The sequence below is a fragment of the Podarcis liolepis genome (assembly GCF_965112155.1).
Source record: "Podarcis liolepis genome assembly, chromosome: 1".
NCBI lineage: Eukaryota > Metazoa > Chordata > Lepidosauria > Squamata > Lacertidae > Podarcis > Podarcis liolepis.
Genome location: NC_139554.1, coordinates 16,121,336 through 16,144,698, shown reverse-complemented (window position 1 = coordinate 16,144,698; position 23,363 = coordinate 16,121,336). Strand labels below are relative to the sequence as shown.

At 42.1% G+C, this 23,363-nt stretch overlaps 1 protein-coding gene across 2 annotated transcripts in view; it reads left to right on the top strand.

Moving 5' to 3' along the window:
- The first annotated feature begins 2,772 nt into the window (after positions 1-2,772).
- WDR20 (WD repeat domain 20) overlaps positions 2,773-23,363 on the top strand; it is a 54,015-nt gene continuing 33,424 nt past the window's right edge. Inside the window, exon 1 of one of the 2 annotated variants that reach the window (XM_083518588.1) lies at positions 2,773-3,133. In XM_083518588.1, the coding sequence (XP_083374714.1) occupies positions 2,870-3,133 (264 nt within the window). In that variant the 5' untranslated portion in view covers positions 2,773-2,869. Of the gene's footprint in view, positions 3,134-15,248; positions 15,374-23,363 lie in introns of those variants that run through there. The other variant, XM_083518589.1, reaches the window with a different exon arrangement.

Below are 23,363 nucleotides of genomic sequence, written 5' to 3'. Positions count from 1 at the left end.
CCAGATCTTTATCCACCCCCTGCACATTCCTATCAGCCCTCAAAGGGGTCAATATCATTTTGGGCTGAAGGATGGAGCCTGCTCACTTTTTTCTGGAGACTGACACTCGCTCACTCTCTCTGTCTCTGTCTCTCTCTCTCTCACACACACACAGAATCTTGCTATTTAAAAAAGGGTGGAAGAACAACCACGTAAAGTATAGAATTGTAGCGTTTATAGGGACCACAATGGTCAAGTTCAGGCACCCCCAATCTGCAGCCCTCCAGATGTTTTGGTCTACAACTCCCATGAACCCTAGCTAACAGGACCAGTGGTCAGGGATGATGGGAATTGTAGTCCAAAACATCTGGAGGGCCGAAGGGTGGGGATGCCAGGTCTAGTCCAATCCTCTTCTATGCAGGAATCTCAACTAAAACCTCCAAGACAAATGGCCATCGAAACCTCTGCTTGAAAACCTCCAATGAAGGAGAGTTCACCACCTTCCAAGAGAGCCCACTCCACGGTTGAACAGCTCTCACCATAAGAAAGTTCCTCCTGCTGTATAGTCAGAATCTCCTTTCTTGCAACTTGAATCCATTGGTTTGGGTTCTACCCTCTAGAGCAGGAGAAAACAAGCTTGCTCCATCCTCCATGTGACCGCCCTTAGCTATTTGAAGATGTCAGTCATGTCTGCTCTCAGTCTCCTCTTTTCCAGGCTAAACATACCTAGCTCCTTTAACCGTTCCAGATTCTTTATGATCAGGGTCACCCTCATCCGCACATGTTCCAGCTTGTTAACTTCTTTCTTAAATTGTGGAACCCAGAACTGGACACAATACTCCAGGTGTGGCCTGACCAAGGCAGAATAGAGCAGCACTATGACTATCCTTAGGGGATGCGGGTGGCGCTGTGGGTTAAACCACAGAGCCTAGGACTTGCCAATCAGAAGGTCGGCGGTTCGAATCCCCGCGACGGGGTGAACTCCTGTTGCTCGGTCCCTGCTCCTGCCAACCTAGCAGTTCGAAAGCACGTCAAAGTGCAAAGTGCAAGTAGATAAATAGGTACCGCTTCGGCGGGAAGGTAAACGGCATTTCCATGCGCTGCTCTGGTTCGCCAGAAGCGGCTTAGTCATGCTGGCCACATGACCCAGAAGCTGTACACTGGCTCCCTCGGCCAATAAAGTGAGATGAGCGCCGCAACCCCAGAGTCGGCCACGACTGGACCTAATGGTCAGAGGTCCCTTTACCTTTTATGACTACCCTTGATCTAGACACTATACTTCTGTGGATGCAGCCTCTAATATAATTAGCGCCCCCCCCCCAATAGCTCCTTTGCTGGAAGCAACAATACAAACCACACAGTGAAGAAACAAAAGCCTACCATACTCATTCCTTAAGCAATGAAGAGCATGTGCAGAGCGCTTTTCCCTAGATTATCATGATCTATTTACAAACACGCCGCCTTTTCCCCTTAAGCCTTTTCCCTTTTCGCCTAAGCCCTTTGTGGCTTAGGACCCTTGTATTTACCGGACCGCCTCTCCTGGTATGCCCCACAGAGGACCTTAAGGTCCATGAATAACCATAGAGGTGCCGGGCCCTAAGGAAGACTCCACCAGGGCCAGGGCCTTTTCAGTGATGGCTCCTACCTGGTGGAATGCTCTGTCCCATGAGACTAGGGCCCTTCAGGATTTAACCTCCTTCCATCAGGCCTGTAAGACAGAGCTATTCCACCTGGCCTTTAATTTGAATTCAACCTGATCTTTTATTTCCCTTCTCTTCCCTCCCCCTCCCCTTTTATGAAGATTACCCGCTCTGAGACCCCACAGCTAATTCTCCCCTGACTTCCTTGCTGGCCCAAGTAGGACTAATTCAGCCAGCTAGCCCTGGTGATTATCTAATGCTTATTAGATGGATTTCCCCAACTGTAAATAGATTTCTGAACTTTGAATTTTATTGTAATTCATGTTTTTATACTGTATTTTATGCTGCTTTTATAATTAAGTGTTTTAAACCGGGAAGGGTGGGGTATAAATAAAATATTATTATTATTATTATTATTATTATTATTATTGGACTAAAGGTAAAGGAACCCCTGACTATTAGGTCTAGTCGTGACCGACTCTGGGGTTGCGGTGCTCATCTTGCTTTATTGGCCGAGGGAGCCGGCATACAGCTTCCAGGTCATGTGGCCAGCATGACTAAGCTGCTTCTGGTGAACCAGAGCAGCGCACGGAAACACCGTTTACCTTCTTGCCGGAGCGGTACCTATTTATCTACTTGCACTCTGACGTGCTTTAGAACTGCTAGGTTGGCAGGAGCATTATGGGACTAGTGGTGGCTTAAGAGAGAGAGAGAAAAAACAAGAATCCCCTCAAAAGATAGGGGAGAAATTATTTTTTAAAAAACAGACATTGATATCATTTAAACTATATCCATATATAAAATCTACGAAAGTCATACGAACCATTTCAAAAAAACACAACAGCAGGGCACCTGCCCTTTAATTAGCAGCAGCCGCCCCGCCCCTTTCCTATCTCCTTGCACGCCTCCAGCCAGCCTTTGCCCTCCTCGCTTCTTCCTCATCTCTCATTCTCCGCCCCCTTCCGCTCCGGAGGCTCCTCCCTCTTCTCCCCCCCTTCCTACCACCTGAAAGCTTTGCCTCGCCCCTCCCCTCCGCATCCCCAAAGGGGCGCAGCCGGCGCACGCGCAGCGCCTCGGTAAACAAGGGGTGGGGAGGGAAAGGCCCGAGGCCCCGCCCACATCGCGGCGTGAAGGTTCCAAGGGCTTCCCTTCCCTTTTGCTTTCGGGCAGGGGAAGCGAGCTTTCCCCCTTTCTCGGCGGCGGCGGCGCCTGCGCGCTGGCCTCAACATCCGGGCACTGGGGCAGGATGAATGCTCCTTTCCAAGATGGCGGCGGAGGGAGGAGGGAAGGAGATGAACGAGATTAAGACCCAGTTTACCACCCGCGAGGGGCTGTACAAGCTGCTGAGCCACTCGGAGTACAGCCGGCCCAACAGGGTGCCCTTCAACTCGCAGGGCTCCAACCCCGTCCGCGTCTCCTTCGTCAACGTCAACGACCAGAGCGGCAACGGCGACCGGCTCTGCTTCAATGTGGGCCGGGAGCTCTACTTCTACATCTACAAGGGGGTCCGCAAGGTAAAGGGACGGGAAGGGGAGGGCGCCGCCGCTCGGAAGGGGCTGCCGGCGCCGCGCTGAGGAAGGCGGCGCGGCCTGAGGAGGGGCGCTCGGGGCTGGCGGGGTGGCATGAAGGGGCGCCCGGCCCTCTCTGGCTGGGCTCACCCTCGCCGAGAGGCTGCCTGACTGGCGTAACCGCCTCCGCCGCGCGGGAGCTGTCAACAAACACGTTTCCCTCGCTTCCTTTAAAAAAAAAAAGGGGGGGAAGAAATCCGTTAAAGAGTCCCCCATCCCTTGTAGCTTTTTTGGGTAGGTGGGTTGGTGTGAGGGAGGTAACTTTGCGTGGTTTGGAGAGCAATGGAGGTGTCCTTGCTGGGCTCAGGAGTATAGGGCAGGTTACACAGGTCTCTCTTAAGTGCTGTGGGTCTTCACTTTGAATAAGATAAAAGCAAATGGAAGCGGGGAGGCGGCAGCAAGACCTTTTTTCCCCTTCTTCTTTTTGCCTTGGAAGGCTTTAATGTAACCTGCCCTCTTGACAGGAAGCACAAAAAGGGGTCTCTGGAAGTATGTGTGGGTGGACTGCTGGATACCTTTAAAAAGTTGGCTGCCGTGCTCTTCGAGGAAGAGCAATAAAATAAGAAGGATGGACTTCTTGTTCTGTTGATTTACTTTTTTATTTTCAGAAGCGCTGTTAGCTAAAGCAGTATTGATCATTTTGGTATTCCAGGAACGCTTGTGCTGTAAGGTGAATGTATTTACCCTTAAACAAAGCTGGTCTATAGGAGCCCTTCCAGCTCTCCGTTTACAGGACAAATGAATTCTGGATGCGCTCATTTTCATTCACTGCCTCATGAGATTTTGGGAGGAAAGAATTATTTTGTCATCATTGTGTCAACACCCTTTTGAGGTGCATGTAGTTTGCAAGGAAAACTGGTTTTAGCTAGGAAAGCTGGGAATTTTGATGTAGAAAGTGAGGAGTTACAGCAGTGTTCTGGTTGGTAGTGAGTTTTGGTTGGAAAATGTTTTCAAAGTAGTGAAGCTTCTTGTGTGTTTAATGTAAGCGTAGGTGCTGATATGAGATAGTGTAATAGAAACAGCTCTTAAGAGCATGCTGGATCAGGCCACTGGCCTAACTAGTCCAGCACCTTGTTCTCACAGTGGCCAGCCAGATGCCTGTGGGAAGCCTGAAAGAGAAGTGATAAAGTTTTTTTAGCCATTCACTTGATATTAAATAATATGTAATCACAGTTAAGTTTATTTGGATAGTTTAGAAAGTTTGCATTTTCACCTGTGAGTTGGGTGCCTGACTAAATCATACAATACCATGTTAATGAACATAGGCATGTAGATGCTGGTAATGATAATAATAATAATAATAATAATATAATAATAATAATAATAGTATCTGGTACCTGCTGTATTATATTGAAATGCCAGTTTCCTACTCAGTAGTAACACGATGGGTTGAATTGCCAGTGAAAAATCAAACACTCTAGTTGAGGATCAGTTTACAGTAACTAGCCCTACAGACCTATTTTTAAGTATCCTCTTAGATCAACTAAAGCCCAAATCTTGTACACATGCACCTGTGCCATATATTGATGCAAGCTTTTCATTTCAAAAGGAGAAAACAGAGACCTGACTATATACAAATTAAGTGGTGTGCTAATTAACATTGGCAAATGAAGCTTTGTGGTTTCATTTCATAGCCTGATGAAGTTATTACCACATCTTAATTGCTTGAACTTTATCGTTTCTATGACTCTTCTGTCTGAGATTCAGTGCCCTAATACATAATTAAAACATTAGTTCATCTTTCCTCAACAGTCTGGTCTATACTGTATTAAGATTCATATTCGGTGTAATATTTGTTTGTTCGCTTCAGCCAAAAAAGAGTTCAAGGGTGGCTTTTAGATGACTTTATTGAAGAAGAAAAAGAAGAAAGCTCCTACTCTCATGATTATACTTTAAACAGACACAACACAGAAGTAAAATGGATAGGGATGGAGGAGGCAATAAGCAAACTTGTCTACAAGTTCTTTGTTTTTCGCTACTGACGAGTTGGGGTGAAAAAGTTTAAGGTAAGAAGCGGCAAAATCTTGGTGCATTGGTGGCGCGGCCCTACCTCTCTCCTCTTTCCTCCATTACTGCAACTGGATATAATGGCTGCTGCCAGGTGACAGTTGCTGAAGGAAGGAGTCTGGCTCCTCAGTAGAGCTGTAAATGACCACTCATGCCTTCCCTTGTTTACAACCAAATGCTACTCATGGGAACTAATTTTCAAGATGACCCAGTCTCTGAGTCATTAAATTTCTGTGGCACCAGTTATCACAATTGTAAAATATGGGGAAAGGGGTGTGCAGTTTGGAAGTAGGACAGAGATCTTGAAGTGAAATGGTCAACAAGGAAGCCAGTATATTTTGTTTGGCTTTCTGAAGCCATTTAGATTCTCCCTTTTGATTAAAAGAATAATGTCATACTGAATGAATGACAGTAAGCTCTGTTGAGAAACATCTAGTATATTTCAGATCCAGCTGTATATTTTGAAAGGCAGTACAAAAGTCAAGCAATACTTGGCTAGAGCCATGAATAGCCTTAAAAAGTGCTTGAATCAAAAACAGTATCTTAGCTGGCAGTGCTCAGATTTCTATGTTAAGAAATTGATGTTAAAGGTTTTTGTTGTAGTTTTTGCTATGCATGGTAATCTTTGATACAGGCATTTTGTATGAGAGGCCTTTTTGGTTTTAGTAATAATTAAATGTTTTAGACATCTTATCAAAGGAACGTATAGGGTTCTGTTTTCTCCTTGAAAGCTATGGAAGAAGAAAGTAGAAAATGTGAAACATTATGTTCTGAAAATGAAACTTTTTAGTTAGAATGCAGCAGTCATGTGCTAAACCAGTGATGTCAGGTGGACATCTTCAAAATCAGTGAACTTTTTCCAGTGGTTCACTTTTCCGTGGAAATTTAATACTTTCATAAGTTCATTAGTAACAATGAATGGATGCCAGTTGCAAATACAATATTAGGCAAGCTCAGCAGTTTGAAAGTTGTAGTTAATGTTTTTCATAAGATTATCCCTATCAAGTGTGTGAGAGAATACATGCATTTGTAAGTGGCAGGTGCAAGGGAATCGAAACAACATGTTGACCATTTTCAATACCCTTTTGCCTTAAATTTAGAAAATGTAAGGTGAATACATGCTACTGTCATTAAATTGTACAAGTATTCCAAAAGAAATGTCTACATAATATATCATTTAAGCCACTTCAAGTGTGCTTTGTAGGACAAAATTTTTTTAGGAGTGCTTTTATCTTTGTTTACTAAATGGAAGAAAAATAAACATACTAAACTAGATCACTTTCTATGGCATCAGAAAATTTCCCAGTGCAGACAGAAAGATTTCCAGAAAACTGGTGTAATGGTTGAGTATTTGACTAGAACCTGGGAGGCCAGGCTTCTGATCCCCACCCATGGAGCGGTCTAGGTGGCTTTGGGCTAGTCACTATCTTGCAACCCAATAGACCTCACAGGGTTGTTGTTTTGAGCATGAAATAGAGAGGAGAACCATGTATGCCACCTTGGGCTGTTTGCAAGAAATGTGCAATATAAATGTAGCAATAAAAAATCAGTATTAAGTTCGGTTTACGAACTTAATCTGTCCCAGAAGTCTGTTCTTAAACCGAAACCGTTCTTAAACCGAGGTACCACTGTACTTACATACATTATTTTCAATTATTCATAGGGCTATAGGAGCAATCTATAGAATCAGATAAATAGTATTTATCTTCCCGTTTGCTATTTGAAGGCCAGTTTTTATTCATGGGCTATCCAAATTACCGTGTTCTTGCTTAGCTGCCTACTTCTGAAATCTCATTGTGTTGATTCATTCCCCCTAAACCTAGTTGTACAGTAATAACATTCCAAGTGAAGACTAAAGTCTCATGTCTTTGCACATCACTGTCTCTTTGGTTGTAATTTATTAGCATTTATTACTAGTATTTATATACTGTAACTAGTTTAACGGGCACTTTATAGAACAGAACAGGTCCCAGCATACCTTTTAAAACACTTATGATACAATTGCAAATCCTTACGTTAAGCCTGCTTCAGGGGCTTGCATGTCCCTAGTGGAATTTTGGCCTTCAACCCTTTGAAATAGCAAGCCATGTTTATCAACTGTTACTTCATATTCTAAAGCAAATTGTGATAAACATGTTCATTTTTTCTACAAAGGTAAAAGGCAGAAATTCCTCTGGGTGTTTTGCAAGTTCATGAACATGCCTAAAATTAGGTATTTCAGTTTAAGCTCCTTGAGGCAGAGACTTGTCTCTTGATTCTGTAAAACACCATTAACAACAACAACAACAACAAAAAGTTCTTGTGTCCATGTTGATGACGCTTGTACTGAAATATTGGTTTCCAAAGCAGTTCACCACTGTATAAAAGATACAAATTAGTGTGGTTAGCAAGTTGCTGATTGAAACACTGAGTACAAATTCTCCTTGAATCATCCTGTTTGTTGTTTTTGGATCCCAGCTTTTGAATCTTTTTTGCTGATGATGGAGCTGAATCTTGGGAGTTCATACTTCATGCTTCCTATTCTTATTTTGCCTACCTGTCTCAGAGGATTGTTAGGCTACAGTGTTGTTCTGAACCACTGTCAGAAATTAGCTAGTCACGTTTTGCTATTGGCACAGATCCAATTGCGACCGCACGGAGATCTCTGGATGCCATGTTGCTGACTGGGGAAAGCAAAATGTCACTTAGAGAAGGTTCTGAAATATTTTCCTTGAAACTTGAATTTGTTTTATTCTGGATTGTTTTACTTGATGTTTTAAAGTATTGTAAGCAGCTTTGAGATTTGTTCTATAAAATATAAAGTGGTATAGAAATGAAATGAACAACAACAACAACTTCATGGGGGTGTGGGATGGCACCTAGACATTTCATTTTGTTGACCATATCCTAAGTTATGCCATTTGGCGATTCGATTATATATCTGAGTTTCTAATACTGTTCTGAATTCTCTGGAGAAAGAGTATGAAACAAAAATATCAAAATAAGTGCTAATTGAAACGATAACCAATTTTATGGCTATATACTACCCCAAGAATAATCAGGCTCCCCCCAAATATTAAACATAAGCATTAAAGAACTAGTTAATATATACAACACCCATGTACCAATCACCTGTGAGTAAATTCGTATTTTCTATTTTGCTGAAATTATGCAAATTATCGTCATCATTTGACTTTGTCATAGCTTGTTTGTAATTGTTAGTGGCAAACACTCATTGCACATTGATCATGTCCTGTGGGAAGTACTGGTATTCTAGAGTGCATATTGTCCTATTCCCAGTTGCCTGAGAGTACAATTATGTTTAGTGGTTCTTACTTTTCAGCAGAACTGTACAGGACTGCACTGTAAATATCACTTTAGGTAGATTACCTATGCATTGACCCACTCTGTATTTGCATAGTGCTTTAAAAAGTATTATAGGGTAGATTTTCCTTCCATTTAAATGTGTATGTGAATCCATATTGGATTGTAATCCATATAGATAATTGAACTATGTTCTTGTTACTTCACAACACGGAATATATGTATGATCTTGCATTGGTCTTTAAATTGATCTGTCTGGGAGGTGAGGAATGCTTTGTTTGTGTGCATGTGTTGGCCTTAACTTTAGATGTCTTGTAAAGGGCATGTGACTTTGCTAAAATGTAGGTTAAAAAACAAAAGAGGTAGCCAAACAGAATGAGATACAGGATATTCAAGTATTATAAACCTGTGGGAAGATGTCTACTTACTGAGGAGCCTGTCCTTAATGTTCTAGTCTGTCAAGACAAACTGCTGATAAATACTGCTCTTGAAGTTGCATTTGTTAAACAAGGAATTGATCTCTTTTTTTTCTTGCAAAGTATTTGAAAGTCTTAAGCTATTCTGTCATACCAACTGCAATGATACATAGAAATAACAATTCATGTATTATGATATAAGCTTTTGTGTACCAGTGTCCACGTCATCAAATATATTTATATATTTTAATACATTTTTATCCTGTTCTTCCTTCCAAAGAATCTCAGAGTGGCAATATCTGAAGCGTAATCTTTAATTGTCAGGCCAGGCATACACATGGTTCAGGAGAAATGGAGAAGACAGTGGCCAGAGGGAAACAAAATGCAAAAAGGAAACTTTTGACTTTGAAAGCATGTGCCACAATAAATTGGTTAGTCTTGAAGGTATCACAAGACTGTTTTTGCTGCAACAGGCTAACATGGCTGCTACTCTGGAAGTATTTGTGGAAAGGCCATGCTTCTATAATGCTTGCCTCTTTTCTGCATTTGAAGGTAGATGTGTGTCCAATGACATAGGTGGAGGTGAATTTTTTTTTTTAGCCAGCTTTGTGAGTACTGAAGACTAAGGGATCCAAAATACATGTCAAAAATATGGTGGCTGGTTTCTGTTTTTCCATCCCTGAGACTGTATGTTTTATTTTGCTTTGTCACAGATAAAACAGTACCTGGACTCATTAATTTATTCTAAATTGCTCTTCTGTCAACCCTGTAAATTTCATGTACCCAGCTACAACTGCCATTGGCTCCTTTGAATATTCTTGAAGGGTGGATTACTGCAGGGGTAGATTGACCTGGTCTTGTGTCTACTTATTTTCACATGCATCGTTATGATCCATGGTTGAATTTAAAATTGACAAAACAAGAGTGCATACTTGGGATCTCTGACCAATTAAGGCATAACTAATCTGTTTTAAGTAATACTTGGTATGTACCATCACTTTTTGCCAGAATCCCAACATCCAGTAGGTCCTAGACAGATTCCCAGAAACTGGCCAGTTGTTCATCCATGGAGCATAGTCTGTCTTTTGCCCAACCTTGAATTACTGGATGACTTCTAGAAAAGTTTGCTTTTTAAAAAATTCTGAGACTGACATATCAGATTGCTGTATGGTTTACCAAATATTAATTTTTAATGTAATGTCGCTACTGTGGGAAGGTTAACAACGTTCATGGCTTAATCATATGAAGTTCTTGACCTGCACTGAGGCATGGCAAATGATTGTCTAATTGTCTTAGTGTAATACATCTTGGCTTTCTGCATACAGGTTAACTAATTTAACATGAATTAAAGAGTTGCCTGATAAGATGCTTGCTCTTGGGTTAAGAGGCAGATAGCCTGTTATTTGTACCTAGATGTGCTGAGGTACATAAAAGTTTAGACTACGGTTAAAGTGACAAACAGAAATACTTCAGTATCTTTGGCTTTCAGAGTATTGTACGTGATGATTTCTTTTGTTGGAGTTGAGATGATTTGTTATCTCTGGATGCCTTCACTGTCCATGCAAATTAAGGGTGGGGTACCTCTGCCCCTTGGGCCCAACGGTGCCTCCCCATTGGCCCATCAGGCCATTTGGGCCAAACATGCCCACTTGCATGATGCCTGTGGGGCAGGAAAAACCTAGCTCAGCTGAAAGGGCATTTGCAGGCACTGTTGATTAGCTTGTCAACAGCATCTGAAAAGTGCTGTACAGATAGCACTTTGAAAGGGGCTTCTGAAAAATCCTGTAGGCAAAAAAGGTCACCAGATGCCATTGTGATGCCAGGTGATTGACATGTGGATGGCTCTGCCTACTTGTCAGACTTGACCTGTAAGGGATGGGGAAGATAATGATAAGCTCTCTGGTCAGGGCCAGTTCCTCACCCCTGATGTAAACAATAGTTCTCTAGGAAAGCAGATTTATGGTATTGTGTCCATTACTGGAATTGGATGAAATGTGTAACAATGGTTTTGGAAAACAATATGGCATAGACACTCTAGACGTGTAAGCAGTTTGCTGCATAATCCTAAACATGTTTACTCAGAAGGAACATAGAAGTACCACTGTCCTAAGCAGGGCTAATTCACAAATAGAGATAGGACTCTCTCATAAGCGATCTAGAGTTAGAAGTGAGCACTGAGATGGTCAAACTTGCTGATGATACTAAATTGTTTAGGGTTGCTAAAACAAAAATGTGAAGAGCTCCAAAAGGACCTCTCCAAACTGACTGAATGGTCAGTAAAATGGCAAGTGCAGTTCAATGTAAACAAGTGCAAAATGCTTCATATGGGGGCAAAAAAAATACCTTAATTTCATGGGGTCTGATCTGGAGGTGACACACCAGGAATGAGACTTTAGGGTCATGGTAAATAACTCGATGATGATGGGAACCCAATGTGCAGTGGCTATGGAAAATGCATAGTGTCTGATTAGGATCTGGGAGATCAGGGTTCAAATCCTCATTCACAGTCATTAAGCTCACTAGGTGACCTTGGGCCAGTCACAGCCTCTTAGCCTACCTCACAGGATTGTTGTAGGGATTAATTTAGGAGGGGGGTGAACCATGTACTCCTTGGAGGAAAAGGTTGGATATAAATGCAATTTACTAGCTCTTAAGAAAGCTGGAGGTGCCAGCCAGATGACAGTTGTCAGTCTGACATCCAGAGATCTCCGTGTCATCGAAATTGGATCTGTGCTGGTTGCAAAACGTGCTTGGTGCCTGGGGAATTTCAAACACTGGTTGGGGTACCCTCCAGAACAGCATGAGAGTCTTTCCTTCCTCCCGCAGGAACCTCCTCCTGGATCTCAGTTCCTTCTGTCAACAGGAGCAAGTCTGGATCCTACTGTCTTGGTAGTTTTAGCCAAAACTATGATTTTTCATAGGATTATAAGGATTTATCAGACGAGGCTTTTATAAAGTTGCTTGAGAACTTTTGTGAAGCTTTTTGTAGTGCTTTTCTGAAATGATTATACTCAACAGTGTTACTGCTGTTTCCCTGCATTTCAGGCATGACCAGACAGTTTGTGGCTAGTGGTTCTCTTCTTGCTAGTTGGAAAGGTGGCAGTAAAGTTTAGTAGTTTTTATTGTATGTACATTGCATTCTTGGTGTTTCAGAAACAGATAACTATAGTAATACTCGATTCCTCAGTTGGTTTCTGGGTAGTAATGTTAGCGAGTGATTTCTCTTGCTAACTGCCTCCACTGTGTGGGGAACTCTGATCTCAGTTGCAATTCTGATTTCTGGAACATGTTCTTCTAACTTCAAGATTACATAAACTGAAGTTTTGAAGAGGGATGTTTACAGTACTTTCTCCCTGCATTTCTGAGGTCACCATTTCTAGTAACATGGTTATTAAGCTAACAAACAATGGAAAACAGCCTAGAAAAAACAAACAACCCTACAAATCCATTTTTTGTACAGCATCCACAGGATGGCTAAATCTGTGGCTGTATTCAGGATACAGTTGATTTATTTATTAAGTATGTTAACTATTCTGCTATTCTAATACTAGAGGGTGAGCTTATTTAATATGGGGATGTGGGACCTATAGCCCTCAGATATTGTTGGACTCTAACTCCCATCAGCTTGCTGGGGCTTATGGGATCGAGAGTCCATCAAGGCTGCAAGTTCCCCATCCCTGTTTTAATATAAAGACATGATTATTTCCTCCACCCACCCCAAATTGGTAGAATTTAACACCTACAGCCCTGGATTCTGGCATCCTTTTTGTAGAGATGCCAGAGATTTCATATGGCATCATCTTCATCAAAGCTTGGGCTTTACTAGTAAGCTATGATTTTAACTCTTTATCTCTGGGCTTGGTTGTGGTCCCCAGGATATTCAGACTAATTTGTGACTAAGGATATGTACAACTTTTTGAGCTCTATAAAGATGTTCACAGCTTTAAAAATATGTATTTGCTTTTCAAAATCAGTTGTCTGATGAAAGCTTTTGTTTGGGGGCTAAAGTAGATATAACGGCAGCAGTCGCAAGTGTTCTCTGTGTTTGCCCTACTAGCATATGGAATGGGGTGTGTCTAATTTAAACATCAGTCTCAGGGTCATTGGTACGAGCCACACATTAGGCAAAAGGATTAGAACAAAATACATGTGTGCCCTACATTGTGACTGATGTGCAAGCAGTGAAGTGTTGGGGTATGTTGTAAAAATGATTTGCTTCTAAAATGTTTTTGAAAGTGGCAAAATAAAAATGGACCCTCCTGATCCTAAGCATCTCAGCTCAATGGAAGAGGGGTTTTGAGAACCTGAAGCTGTGAAGCCTGATAATTACTGTATTTTTTGCTCTATAAGACTCACTTTTCCCCTCCTAAAAAGTAAGGGGAAATGTGTGTGCGTCTTATGGAGTGAATGCAGGCTGCGCAGCTATCCCAGAAGCCAGAACAGCAAGAGGGATCTCTGCTTTCGCTGCGCAGCAATCCCTCTTGTTGTTCTGGCTTCTGAGATTCAGAATATTTTTTTTCTTGTTTTCCTCCTCCAAAAACTAGGTGTGTCTTATGGTCTGGTGAAAAATATGGTACATGGGCAGATTTAAGAACTCTGAAGGCAAACAACGAATAATTGTTATAGCTTTATTGGTTAATAATCAGACTTCACTGTACTGGAACTATCCAGACATCCAGCTAGCTGGAAGAACTGAGATGTAAAAGAAAACTATCTTGCGTATCTTTAACAGGCCAGTGAATGAAATACCTATGCAAACTAAAGAATAGTGGGAAAGTTCCTTCTTTCTGGAAGAGGGTAGTCTTCATTTTTTTCTCTTTTACCTGAGATGGTTGAGTTGCAATTAGGAGAATGTTGTTCTTGACCTCAGCTGTTAACAATGTACATTGCCTATTCAGAAACTGCAAAAATGGTATTTATAAAATTGCAAAGTGAGTCAGGCCATGAAGCTGCCTACAGCTGAGGCTTGCATAAACAAACAAGGATACAACACAAATTAAATACACCACTTGTGTAAACATTCTAGGCTACAGGGGCACCAAGAAATGGAGAATTAGCAAACTAGAAATCATAACTCTAACTTGGGGTCCCTCTAATGTAGGTGATGTTGGACATGCACTTGAAATCCTTTTATTATTTTGTATTGCATATTTAATACTGTATTTTATTCTTTTAATTTTTGTGAGCCTCTTGAGAGAGTAAGTGTTTTTGGGCAGCCCTACAATTATTGTAAATTGAAGTCTTTGGCTTTTTTTAATGAATTGTTTTAACTGAGGAAATAGTTACAGTAAAAAATTACCACCACTACCAGAACCCTGGAAACTATAGCTTTGTAGTTGTGCCATATATGCACACACACACACACCACTTGACTCCATATTAATTTAGAAAAATCACTACCCCTTGGCACCATAATCACTAAATTTATACTGGTCCTTCTGCAAGGAGACAAACTCCCTCTTGATTTTCTGTACAGTTGTCCACCAGCTCTTAGCCTAAATCTTATTAGTGCACTCAAAAGAAACACATTGGACTTTCATGACTTCCATATCTTATATATCACTAGTAATTGACTGTATTGATTTCCAGCTGTTACGGCTTGGTTAAAGCATAGTGACCAAAGTGTATTTTGGTGTCTGACTATCTAAAGGTATAGCACCTTCCTTTCCCTGCTTCGCTCAAGCTTTAGTTTTGTCATTGCATCTCAGTTGGATGAACTGTAGTTGCTTCCACCCGGGAATCGCTTCCAAACTATGACTCCAGAAGGTTTGGATGCAGTTCCTGGTTTGCAGTAACCATAGCTTGTCAAGGCTGGATTTTGCAGCAAGCTACAAAAGGGAGGAGGAACTCCCCCCACCAAAGTTTCTGAACCATGGCTTGACAATGATATCTGAATTGGATTGGTGAAATGTCAAGCTTTGCTAAAACATCACTTGCTTTGCCACTGAGGGACAGGTTCAGCTAACTGGTTCCAGTAACTCAAACCCACACAAGGACTTATTGTAGTGCAATGGGGCATATCCCCTCCCCTCCCACCGTGTGTTCCACCAAATTGGCTGCTCTGAGGCAGGGTGGGGTGGGCAGGATAACTCCCACATCAGCATGCGGGGAAAGGAGATGGGAGATCATTCCATTGGGCATGCAGAAATGCTTGAACTAATGGGTCAATCTCCTTAGTGGTGTGTTATACATAGAGAGATATGTAGTAGATTATAGCCTGCTTTTTGTCACAAGTCCTCAAAGCAATTAACAGCTGCACCGCTCATGAAACAAAACAAAAGCAGGAGCTGGATTGGGTGGCAGTTGGTGTCAATTGGCTCTGAGATGGGATGTGGGGAATACAGCCTGACAGGATTGGGCCCCGATGTTACTCTTGATTGCTTCCCTCACTCTTTCCATAGAAGATATCACCTCTGTCCTTCATTTCTGCCATTCCACATATCTTCTCTTGCCATAATTGGTAAGTGGTGCAAAGCCCTACTCTATCTAAATCCCATTCTTGAGCTTGAAACCAAACTATTCTCTTAAATCTGTTTGGCTTAGAACACTGTTGCAGGATTGCTGAGGATAGCGCATGTGACCATATCTTCTTTTCACTGTGCGTATATATGTTGAATATGCGTTGCAGGCTTTGTGTAGCTGTGTGTGGGAAGTGAATGAGAGGATCATATGCATCCTTTTAAAAGTATAGAAGGTTGTTTTGTGTGGAAGGGTGTGCACCTTGTCTCTTAGGGGCGGGCCCCAGAGATTGGCACAGCAGTTCTATTAACAACAGCTGATTGTGCCAGCAAGAAAGTTTTTCTCAGGAGACAAAGTCCCCGACAGAGGCAAGACCTGCCCTGGTGTGGGTGTGCATGTGAGCAGGTGGAGGGAGGGAGGATGCAGTGAAGAAATATCTTTATGCTCCTGAGACATGCCAGGCTTTCTACACAGCCAGTTCCAGATTGGGTCAGTTCCAACGCTCATGCCCATTCTGCAATTGTTAAGGCAAAAGATGCACTGAATACTTCTTCATTGTGGCTGATAACTCCTCATCTAAAAATGGGCTGCAGTTCCTTTTTATTTGGTAGGATGCAGAAGGATTAGCTTTTTATTCTCTAAATCTGTGGTGCCTTAGCAGGGATAGGATGAGAAAACTTTCTGAAAAGTGGTCTCATTGACATTGTTTTCATTGCATTAAGCAGCAATAGAGTCCAGTTTTGATGTCATGCCAAAACATACTTTTGATTACCATATTGTATATCTGGTTATAGAACCTTGTTCCTTTTCTGAATCAGTTATCTCCAAGAAGTGACTGTCTAAACATCCTGCACCAACTGAGAACCCTTATTCTAAGAAACCACAAGTTCCCTCCGCTTCATACCTTTTCTCGTTTAAATCTTTAAGGAATCAATAATTTCTTCCCTTAACCTCCTCTCCAGAGATGTGTTAAAGAATGGATGATAAACATGTTGCTAATGATTTTGAGGTTGCAGTTGGTGGCAAGCATATGTAATATGATCTCTTCCTCCAATAGAAATCTTTGAGGCCACCCAGTACCTCTCCACAATGACACAAGTTGGCACCTCACGGGTTAACTTCAATCACAGCTATTGCATACTCTCCTCAAGGATCCTGAGAAACCACAAGTGGCCATTCCACATTGTCTCTGGCAACAAGAAAAACAGTGAATGTGGATTCATATGCAGGAGCCATTATTGCAGTGTCCAGAAGTTTCAAAACTCAAATGGAGATACTGGAAAGCAAAATGAAAAATGGCAAGTGAATAAAAAGTTCATTGCCTGGAACGAGTTGTGAGGTGTGGTTGATGTTAAGATGGTGCATTTGCTGCCTTAATTCACTACTAAGTCCATGTGCAAACAGGAGTGGCTGTGCTGGTCCATGTCAGATGGCACAGATCATTTTGAAGGAGGACAAAGATGAAAATGGCTGAGAACAGCCAAACCATTCAGACATCTCAGCTCCCTTTCCCAAATACTTGCATCATCCTGAGGCCAGGAAATGAGTTTCATTAAGAGCTAAACTTGCAAATGTTGCTTCTACCAAAGCTTCACTCATCAGCTTCAGGGGTTATTCATACCTTATAATAGTCTCATGGCTTGCTTCCATGTTTTTAAGGGTGGGTTTGGGGACTGTGTCATCCTGAGAATGGAGGCAGAAACTCTCCCAAGCCAGCAGGGAACTCTGACATACATAGTGCAGAAAGCTTGACTGTGCTTTGCAGCATCAAAAAACAACAAGAAAAAGTTGGGTAGCAACCCTGAGTTAAAATTACTAATGCAGGGGGAGAGGAGAACCAACACTCCATTCTGAAGTACTTAAGCCAGATGTGGGGTGTGGATGGCAGCTTCTATTTTAGACATATATTTATATACGTTAATCCAAACATGTTCTCTGCATGAAATACAGTTTATAATTTGCAGTTCTGTAGGAGGGAAGCTGCTTCTATAGTAAGCAGTTTGTGGTGACAGAGAAAGAAGGGCATTATTGACATCAAAGTATATAAAATACACCTATAAAGGTAATTTTCTGCTAGTATAGAATAATCAAATTGTAGGGTTGGAAGGGACTCCAAGGGTCATTCAGTCCAACCCCCTGCAATGTAGGAATCTCAACATGGCATCCATGACAGATGGCCATCCAACCTCTGCTTAGTAGAAATTGATAGTCAGAATAGGAGCTGAGCTTAGCCTTTGGCTAATACTTTTTCTTTGAAAGAAAAAGGCAAGGTGGGAAGAATAAAATCTTATTGGGTGTGGGAGAATTATGTATTTTTTTACAGGGTAGGGGGCCATACCCTAACAAGCAGTTAGGGTTGTACATCGTGCATTGAGCATACCAGTATGTTTGCCTAGGGGCTTCTTTTCTCTTGGATCCTTTTTTCAGATGAGTATGGTGGAACCTTGAGCCTTAGGGCAGCCTGGGTCCAATATATGCTTCCTCCCAAGCAAGCTGTCTGGGGTTTGTATAATATTGAACATCCTTCCCTGGAGTGCTGCCTCTGAAGTGCCATAGGGACACTGATGAGTAATGATTACCAGCTGCAACACAGTCACTGGACTGATTGAGTCAAAGTGCTCATGAGCAAGTGATGGTTCTTCCATCTCAATGCCCTTCTGGTGCCCTTGCTGTGTTGTGTGGAGGAAGAGTACTGTCTGAAACAATAGTTACCCCTTCCTTGGGAAGTGGGACTCTTACGTGCATAGAGTCTAGGAAAAACTGGGTATGGATGAATCAATGGACAAGGAGAACAAAGATCTGTGCTGAAAGTAGCTGTGCCCAGGCATTGATCCTATAAGGCAGATGGGTCCTCACCTTTGACCAGCAGTTGCAGTGGCTGGAACAGAGCACATGCTGCTCATGGACTCGAGCATTTCTTCTACACAGTTGAGAGTATTGAAGCATGAGGAGCAAAATGTGGGAGACGTGTGTAGCAGTTATACTTTGAGGCATGGCACCTTTCCTCCTTGTGAACCCTTTTGAAGCAGTGGAGTATAATCTCTGTTTTGAATCCTGAGGCAGAGTTAGAGTTCTGAGAAGGCCAATGGTGGCAATGAGCTCATCCTGTATTTGTGCTGAGGCTAGGCTGTTCATGTAGGGTGCCCTCTCTTTGTGCAGTCTGCCCTTGCACCATAGATCTTCTCACCAAAGTTCCCGTTGTGGGAACTATGTGAGACCCAAGTGATGTGTGCTCTGTCATGTGAGTAAAGGGCTTCCTTAGTGCAGGGCGGTTTGTATACTAGTGTTAGCGCACTGCAGTTAGGTGCAGTTAGAGTCTATAGTCTGCCACAGCAGTGTAGGTGGTGGCAGGGAGAGGAATAGTTTATTTTGGCAACTCATTTTCAGTTATTTTGCCAGCAAAGAAATTGGGCTAAGCTTGATCCTCACCACCTGCTGCCCATCTTGGCCACTCTATCAATAGTTCTGCCAACAGTGAGGATATGTTGCTGTCTCTGGGACTATCAGCTAAAATGATCGCCAATGATGCCCAAGATACATCAGCATTGGGAACGTAAGCCAGTTAAGATGGTATCCTTGAAGCTTGGGATTGTAGTGTGAGCTGCCTTGAGTTGGTAAAATCTTAATTGGACCGATGTGCTGGTAATCTCTTGGAAGAGGCTTTGCTATTACTGCTTCCAAAAAATCTTTAATTAAAGGACAAAATAGTTGGTTCTAGATTTTCTCCTTAGCAATAAAACATTTAAGCAGCCCACAAATATCTCATGTCTCGCAGAATACCAATGTTCTGCCCCAATATCTCATTCTGAGGAGAGAAGAGAATGATTAATCCAAATGACTTCAAGCTGCAAATAGGGACCAGTACAGGAAAAGGTGGGCAGCTGTTATGGAGGAAGGATCTGTCCAAATGAGCAGTAATTAAAATGGAGTGCTGAATATTTGAAGACTTAATAGATGCAGGAAACAAGTTGCTACAACTAGAAACAGGGGGAGTAGGAAAATAAGGCCTTTGCTACATCCTTTTTATAGGATTTATAAAAGTGACTGAGAACAGGGATTGGGAGGCATGGCACAGGAGACACTGTAATTATATTTTCAAGTATAAATAGAAGTCTGTCTGGGATTGCAGTTCCTGGAGGCATCTGTGTGTGTGGCACTAAATAAGTTTCTCACTCTGGTGATGGAGTTGAGAAGCTACACAAATCAAGGTGGATGGTTAACTAGTTTTACATTTTTAACCAGAACAGGAAAGTATTAAATTTGGAAGCAGTGTGTCATGAACACATGCAAAACCTAATTTTTCTATTTCTAGAACCGCTGTAGCGCTATGTGTTACTGTTGTAACACTTTTTCCTGATTGTGTTGGGACTAGAGTTGTAACATTTGGGTGGGGGGAAGTAACACAGTTTTTCAGAACTTGTCGAGGAGCCTCCCAATGACTTTTGACTTAAGTTCAATAGAAGTTTAAATTGTTATTGCCTATTCTTTCTAACTCAAGAACTGTAACATAACATGATTTTCTAGGAACTGTTAATTACTTTCTTGCCTGAATAGGTAGAAATCCTCCGCCTAACTGGCATGTATACATCTAAATTGCTCCCATTGCCAGTGGTGTTTTATTATTATTATATTTGCGCCACCCTCTTAACCCTCAAATTTGCTCAGCAAAACTGATTATTGATTAATGAGCTTAGATTGTTCTTGTCTTCATAGTTTTTCTTTAAGCTATCTGTTATAGTATACCGCATCTTTCTTGATCATCACTGTTTCTGTAAAATTAGCATGATTTAGCGTTCAAAGAGTACATTTGATTAAAGCAGAGAGAGTGATCTAATTTAGGGGTGTCATAGGGATGGATGTAGCCAAGATTATAAAGAAGATGAACAATATTTATGAATTAATGTTTCTTCCAGCAGCCTGTTATTGCATGAGGAGCTCACACATAGCTATCTATAACCTATTGATTGGAACAAAAGGATATTATTTGAATAGGAGTGCTCCTTTTCCTCCTCTCCCTTTTGCCTGGCTCCAGATTCATTTTATTTCTCCAAGATGGGCTGTTCGAGATTAAGGCCTCACACCAATGTCAGGGAGGGGTTAATCTGGCATGCTTTCCTGGATAGTGCAGTGTTTGGAAGGGTGAAGGAGGTGCCGTAACCAGATAGGCAAGAAGGTTTTGCATAGCAGGTGAGAATAAGGAAGTTGAGAGGTACTGCAATTTTAGACACTGATCCAAAGGAGGAAAAGATGTGAGTACCTTCTTCTTTCTTCAGCTGTTTGGAGTTCTGGCTCGTCATCTCCTACCTCAAATAATCACCCCACTGCCCTTTTACCTATTGGGCCATGTTGTGGAGTTTCCAGAAAAGGGTTCCATGCTCTAAATTAGGATCTTATTCAGCATGTTTATTTTGACTAATAGTAAACAACTTAAGAAGTACCGTGTACTCTGATAACCGTACATGCTATATAGCACCAGCATTTTTCCAGCAGCTGAAGGGATTCTAATGAGAAGGTCTGATAAGGAGGAAAATTAAAGCACACTAAGAATTGAAGGCGCTGAAACAGGTGTCTACAATTTTTGGCTTTCCTTGCTGGCCATGCGAAAAACTGGATAGATACCGTGTTTTCCCGTGTATAACACACACCCGTGTAGAAAACAACCCCTATTTTGGGGGACTCAAAATTAAAGAAATGGGGGGAGATTGCCCAGAGTTGTTGAGCTTTTTTGGGGGGATTGCCCAGAGTTGCACAACTCACCGAAGCCATTGATTGTCTGCCCGCTAGCCACCAGCAACTGCCAAACACACAGCCACTTCCCACAGCAGCAGCCAGTCGCCAGCACGCATTGCTGCAGCCCAAAAACCACAGCCAAATCACCGCTTAAAATCTCCTGCTCGCAGCTGCCACCAATCGCAGGTCCCCCCTCACTATCCGTGTATAAGATGACCCCAAAATTGTAACAGTTCTTTATAATATAACAACCTCATCTTATGCACAGAAAAAGACAGTAACCCCTTCTCTGCATTTCCTGAACTCAAGCACAAAAAACATTGGGGGCAATGAAAGGCAGTCTGTTCCTGAATGGCCAAGGTTGTCTGGCAACATAGCTGTCAGATGTCCCTTAACTTTCTGCCTAGTGGCCCAGGTGGTAGGGATCTCCATAGAAAGATATCTGCCACTTTCTACAGCTTCAAAGTTGGGATAAAGGCAGGCTGCTCACTACAGTGAAGTTACATCCTTGCCACGGTGAGCATAATTGGACATATTCCCTGTTGTTATGCTAAATTTATAAAACTCAAAAGAGTTTTGTATTGGGCAAGACATTACTGTTATAAGTAATGTGGAGTTGCAGGGGTGGGGAGAGACGTGGAAAGAGAGGGAAGGAAGGAAGGAAGGAATGGGGGTTGGTGAAATTTCAATATTTTGCATTGTAATGGTATATGAACAAAGTTTTGTGTCAGTGTCCCATAAATAGGTACCTTATTTTTGTTGGCGGTATGAGAGTCTGGAGTGCCCAGGGCATGGTTGGTTGCAGATGGCTGGTTACCTGACTTCTGTAGAATTAAGAAACAGGATCTAGTGCATACAGCTGCATGTGTGATTAGGAGCCCTGACCAGCCAGCAGCACAGATCCAACACCCTTATAGCCTGTTCTCACTTTTTGCTCAGCGAGCAGAGGTTGTGCGAGCAGGGCTTCTGCATGTTTGGTGAGAAGGGACCAAGTAAGTAGCCACAATCCCACTCCCCTCCATGACTAGATGGAACATGAGAAAGGACCTATAGTTACGGGGTGGGGACAACTTACAACTTTGAACATGCCCAGTGAAATTGCATTTATTCATTATGATGCTACTAACTCATTTTTAAGAAAACATTCTTTCACATGGAAAATGTTCTGCCCCACATCACTGCTAGTATACTAGGATAGGTGAGGAGGTAGTAGGAAGTGAAAGAGAGCAGATTTCCAGGAGGGAACACACTAAAATGCCAGCTTGTCTTCTAGCAGTGGTGGCTGCCAATTGCTCCAAAACCGCAGCATTCATTTTCACTCCCACCCCACCAGTTGACTACCTGCGTGCATATGACGGAGTAGCTGCATATGGCACCATTTTGAGAATATGTGAATTCTTTTCTGCTGGCTGTCAGTTGCGAAGCCAAACTTCCAAATGTTACTAAACCAGGTTAACAAGTTGTATGATTATGAAACAAATGAGGCTAATTGCTTTCACGTTGTTATGCTGCTAGGGTGCATCTTTTAATTGTTTCAGTTGGACCTTGGGGAAGGGAGAAGTCTACAGCAGAAATCATTTTGAGAGAGCTACTGAAATTGAATTGCTCAATAATTACTGAGGCCTTTTAAAATTGCGTCTGACAACATTTTTTGTCTGCAAAACCTTTCCCTACTCCTCTGATAGGAAAACACCTGCTAGGGAGGGAAATTTGAGACCAGTGTATATAAGCAAGGAGAACAGTAATCTTGTTCACGTGCTTTAGACTTGTTTTTTCTGTCTCAGTGAATATGGGAAATCTTTCATACCAGGAGTGTGAAAGCATTTTGCAGCAATATTTTGTGCAGCAGACAAATAGTTGTACATATGACACTGCACAATAACACTGAATAGCCCCCACAACCCTGTTGGCTTTCTACCTGCATGCTTTTTGTTCTTGGTCTTCTACAGTTGTGAAGTTAGGATTTGTAAGATAAAGTGGGAAGGTTATCTGCCTTTGCCTACTGGCCCTATTGCTAAACCTGTGCAGGTGGCAGGTGCTTACCTTGCTTGTTTACCTTAATGCTTTGTCACTGAGGCTGAGACTCTTGTCTGCTGGGATTCTGCTAATTCTTATAGAACTGCCACCATCTCCCTCCCTCTGCCTACTTGTTTCTGTCTGCCATCTTTCTTTTCTTTTCTTCCCCTCCCCTCCCCTCCATTTTGCTGCTAGCTTCCTTTCAAACACCAGCCAGTGCTCCAACTGCCCTATCTGGAAGTGGA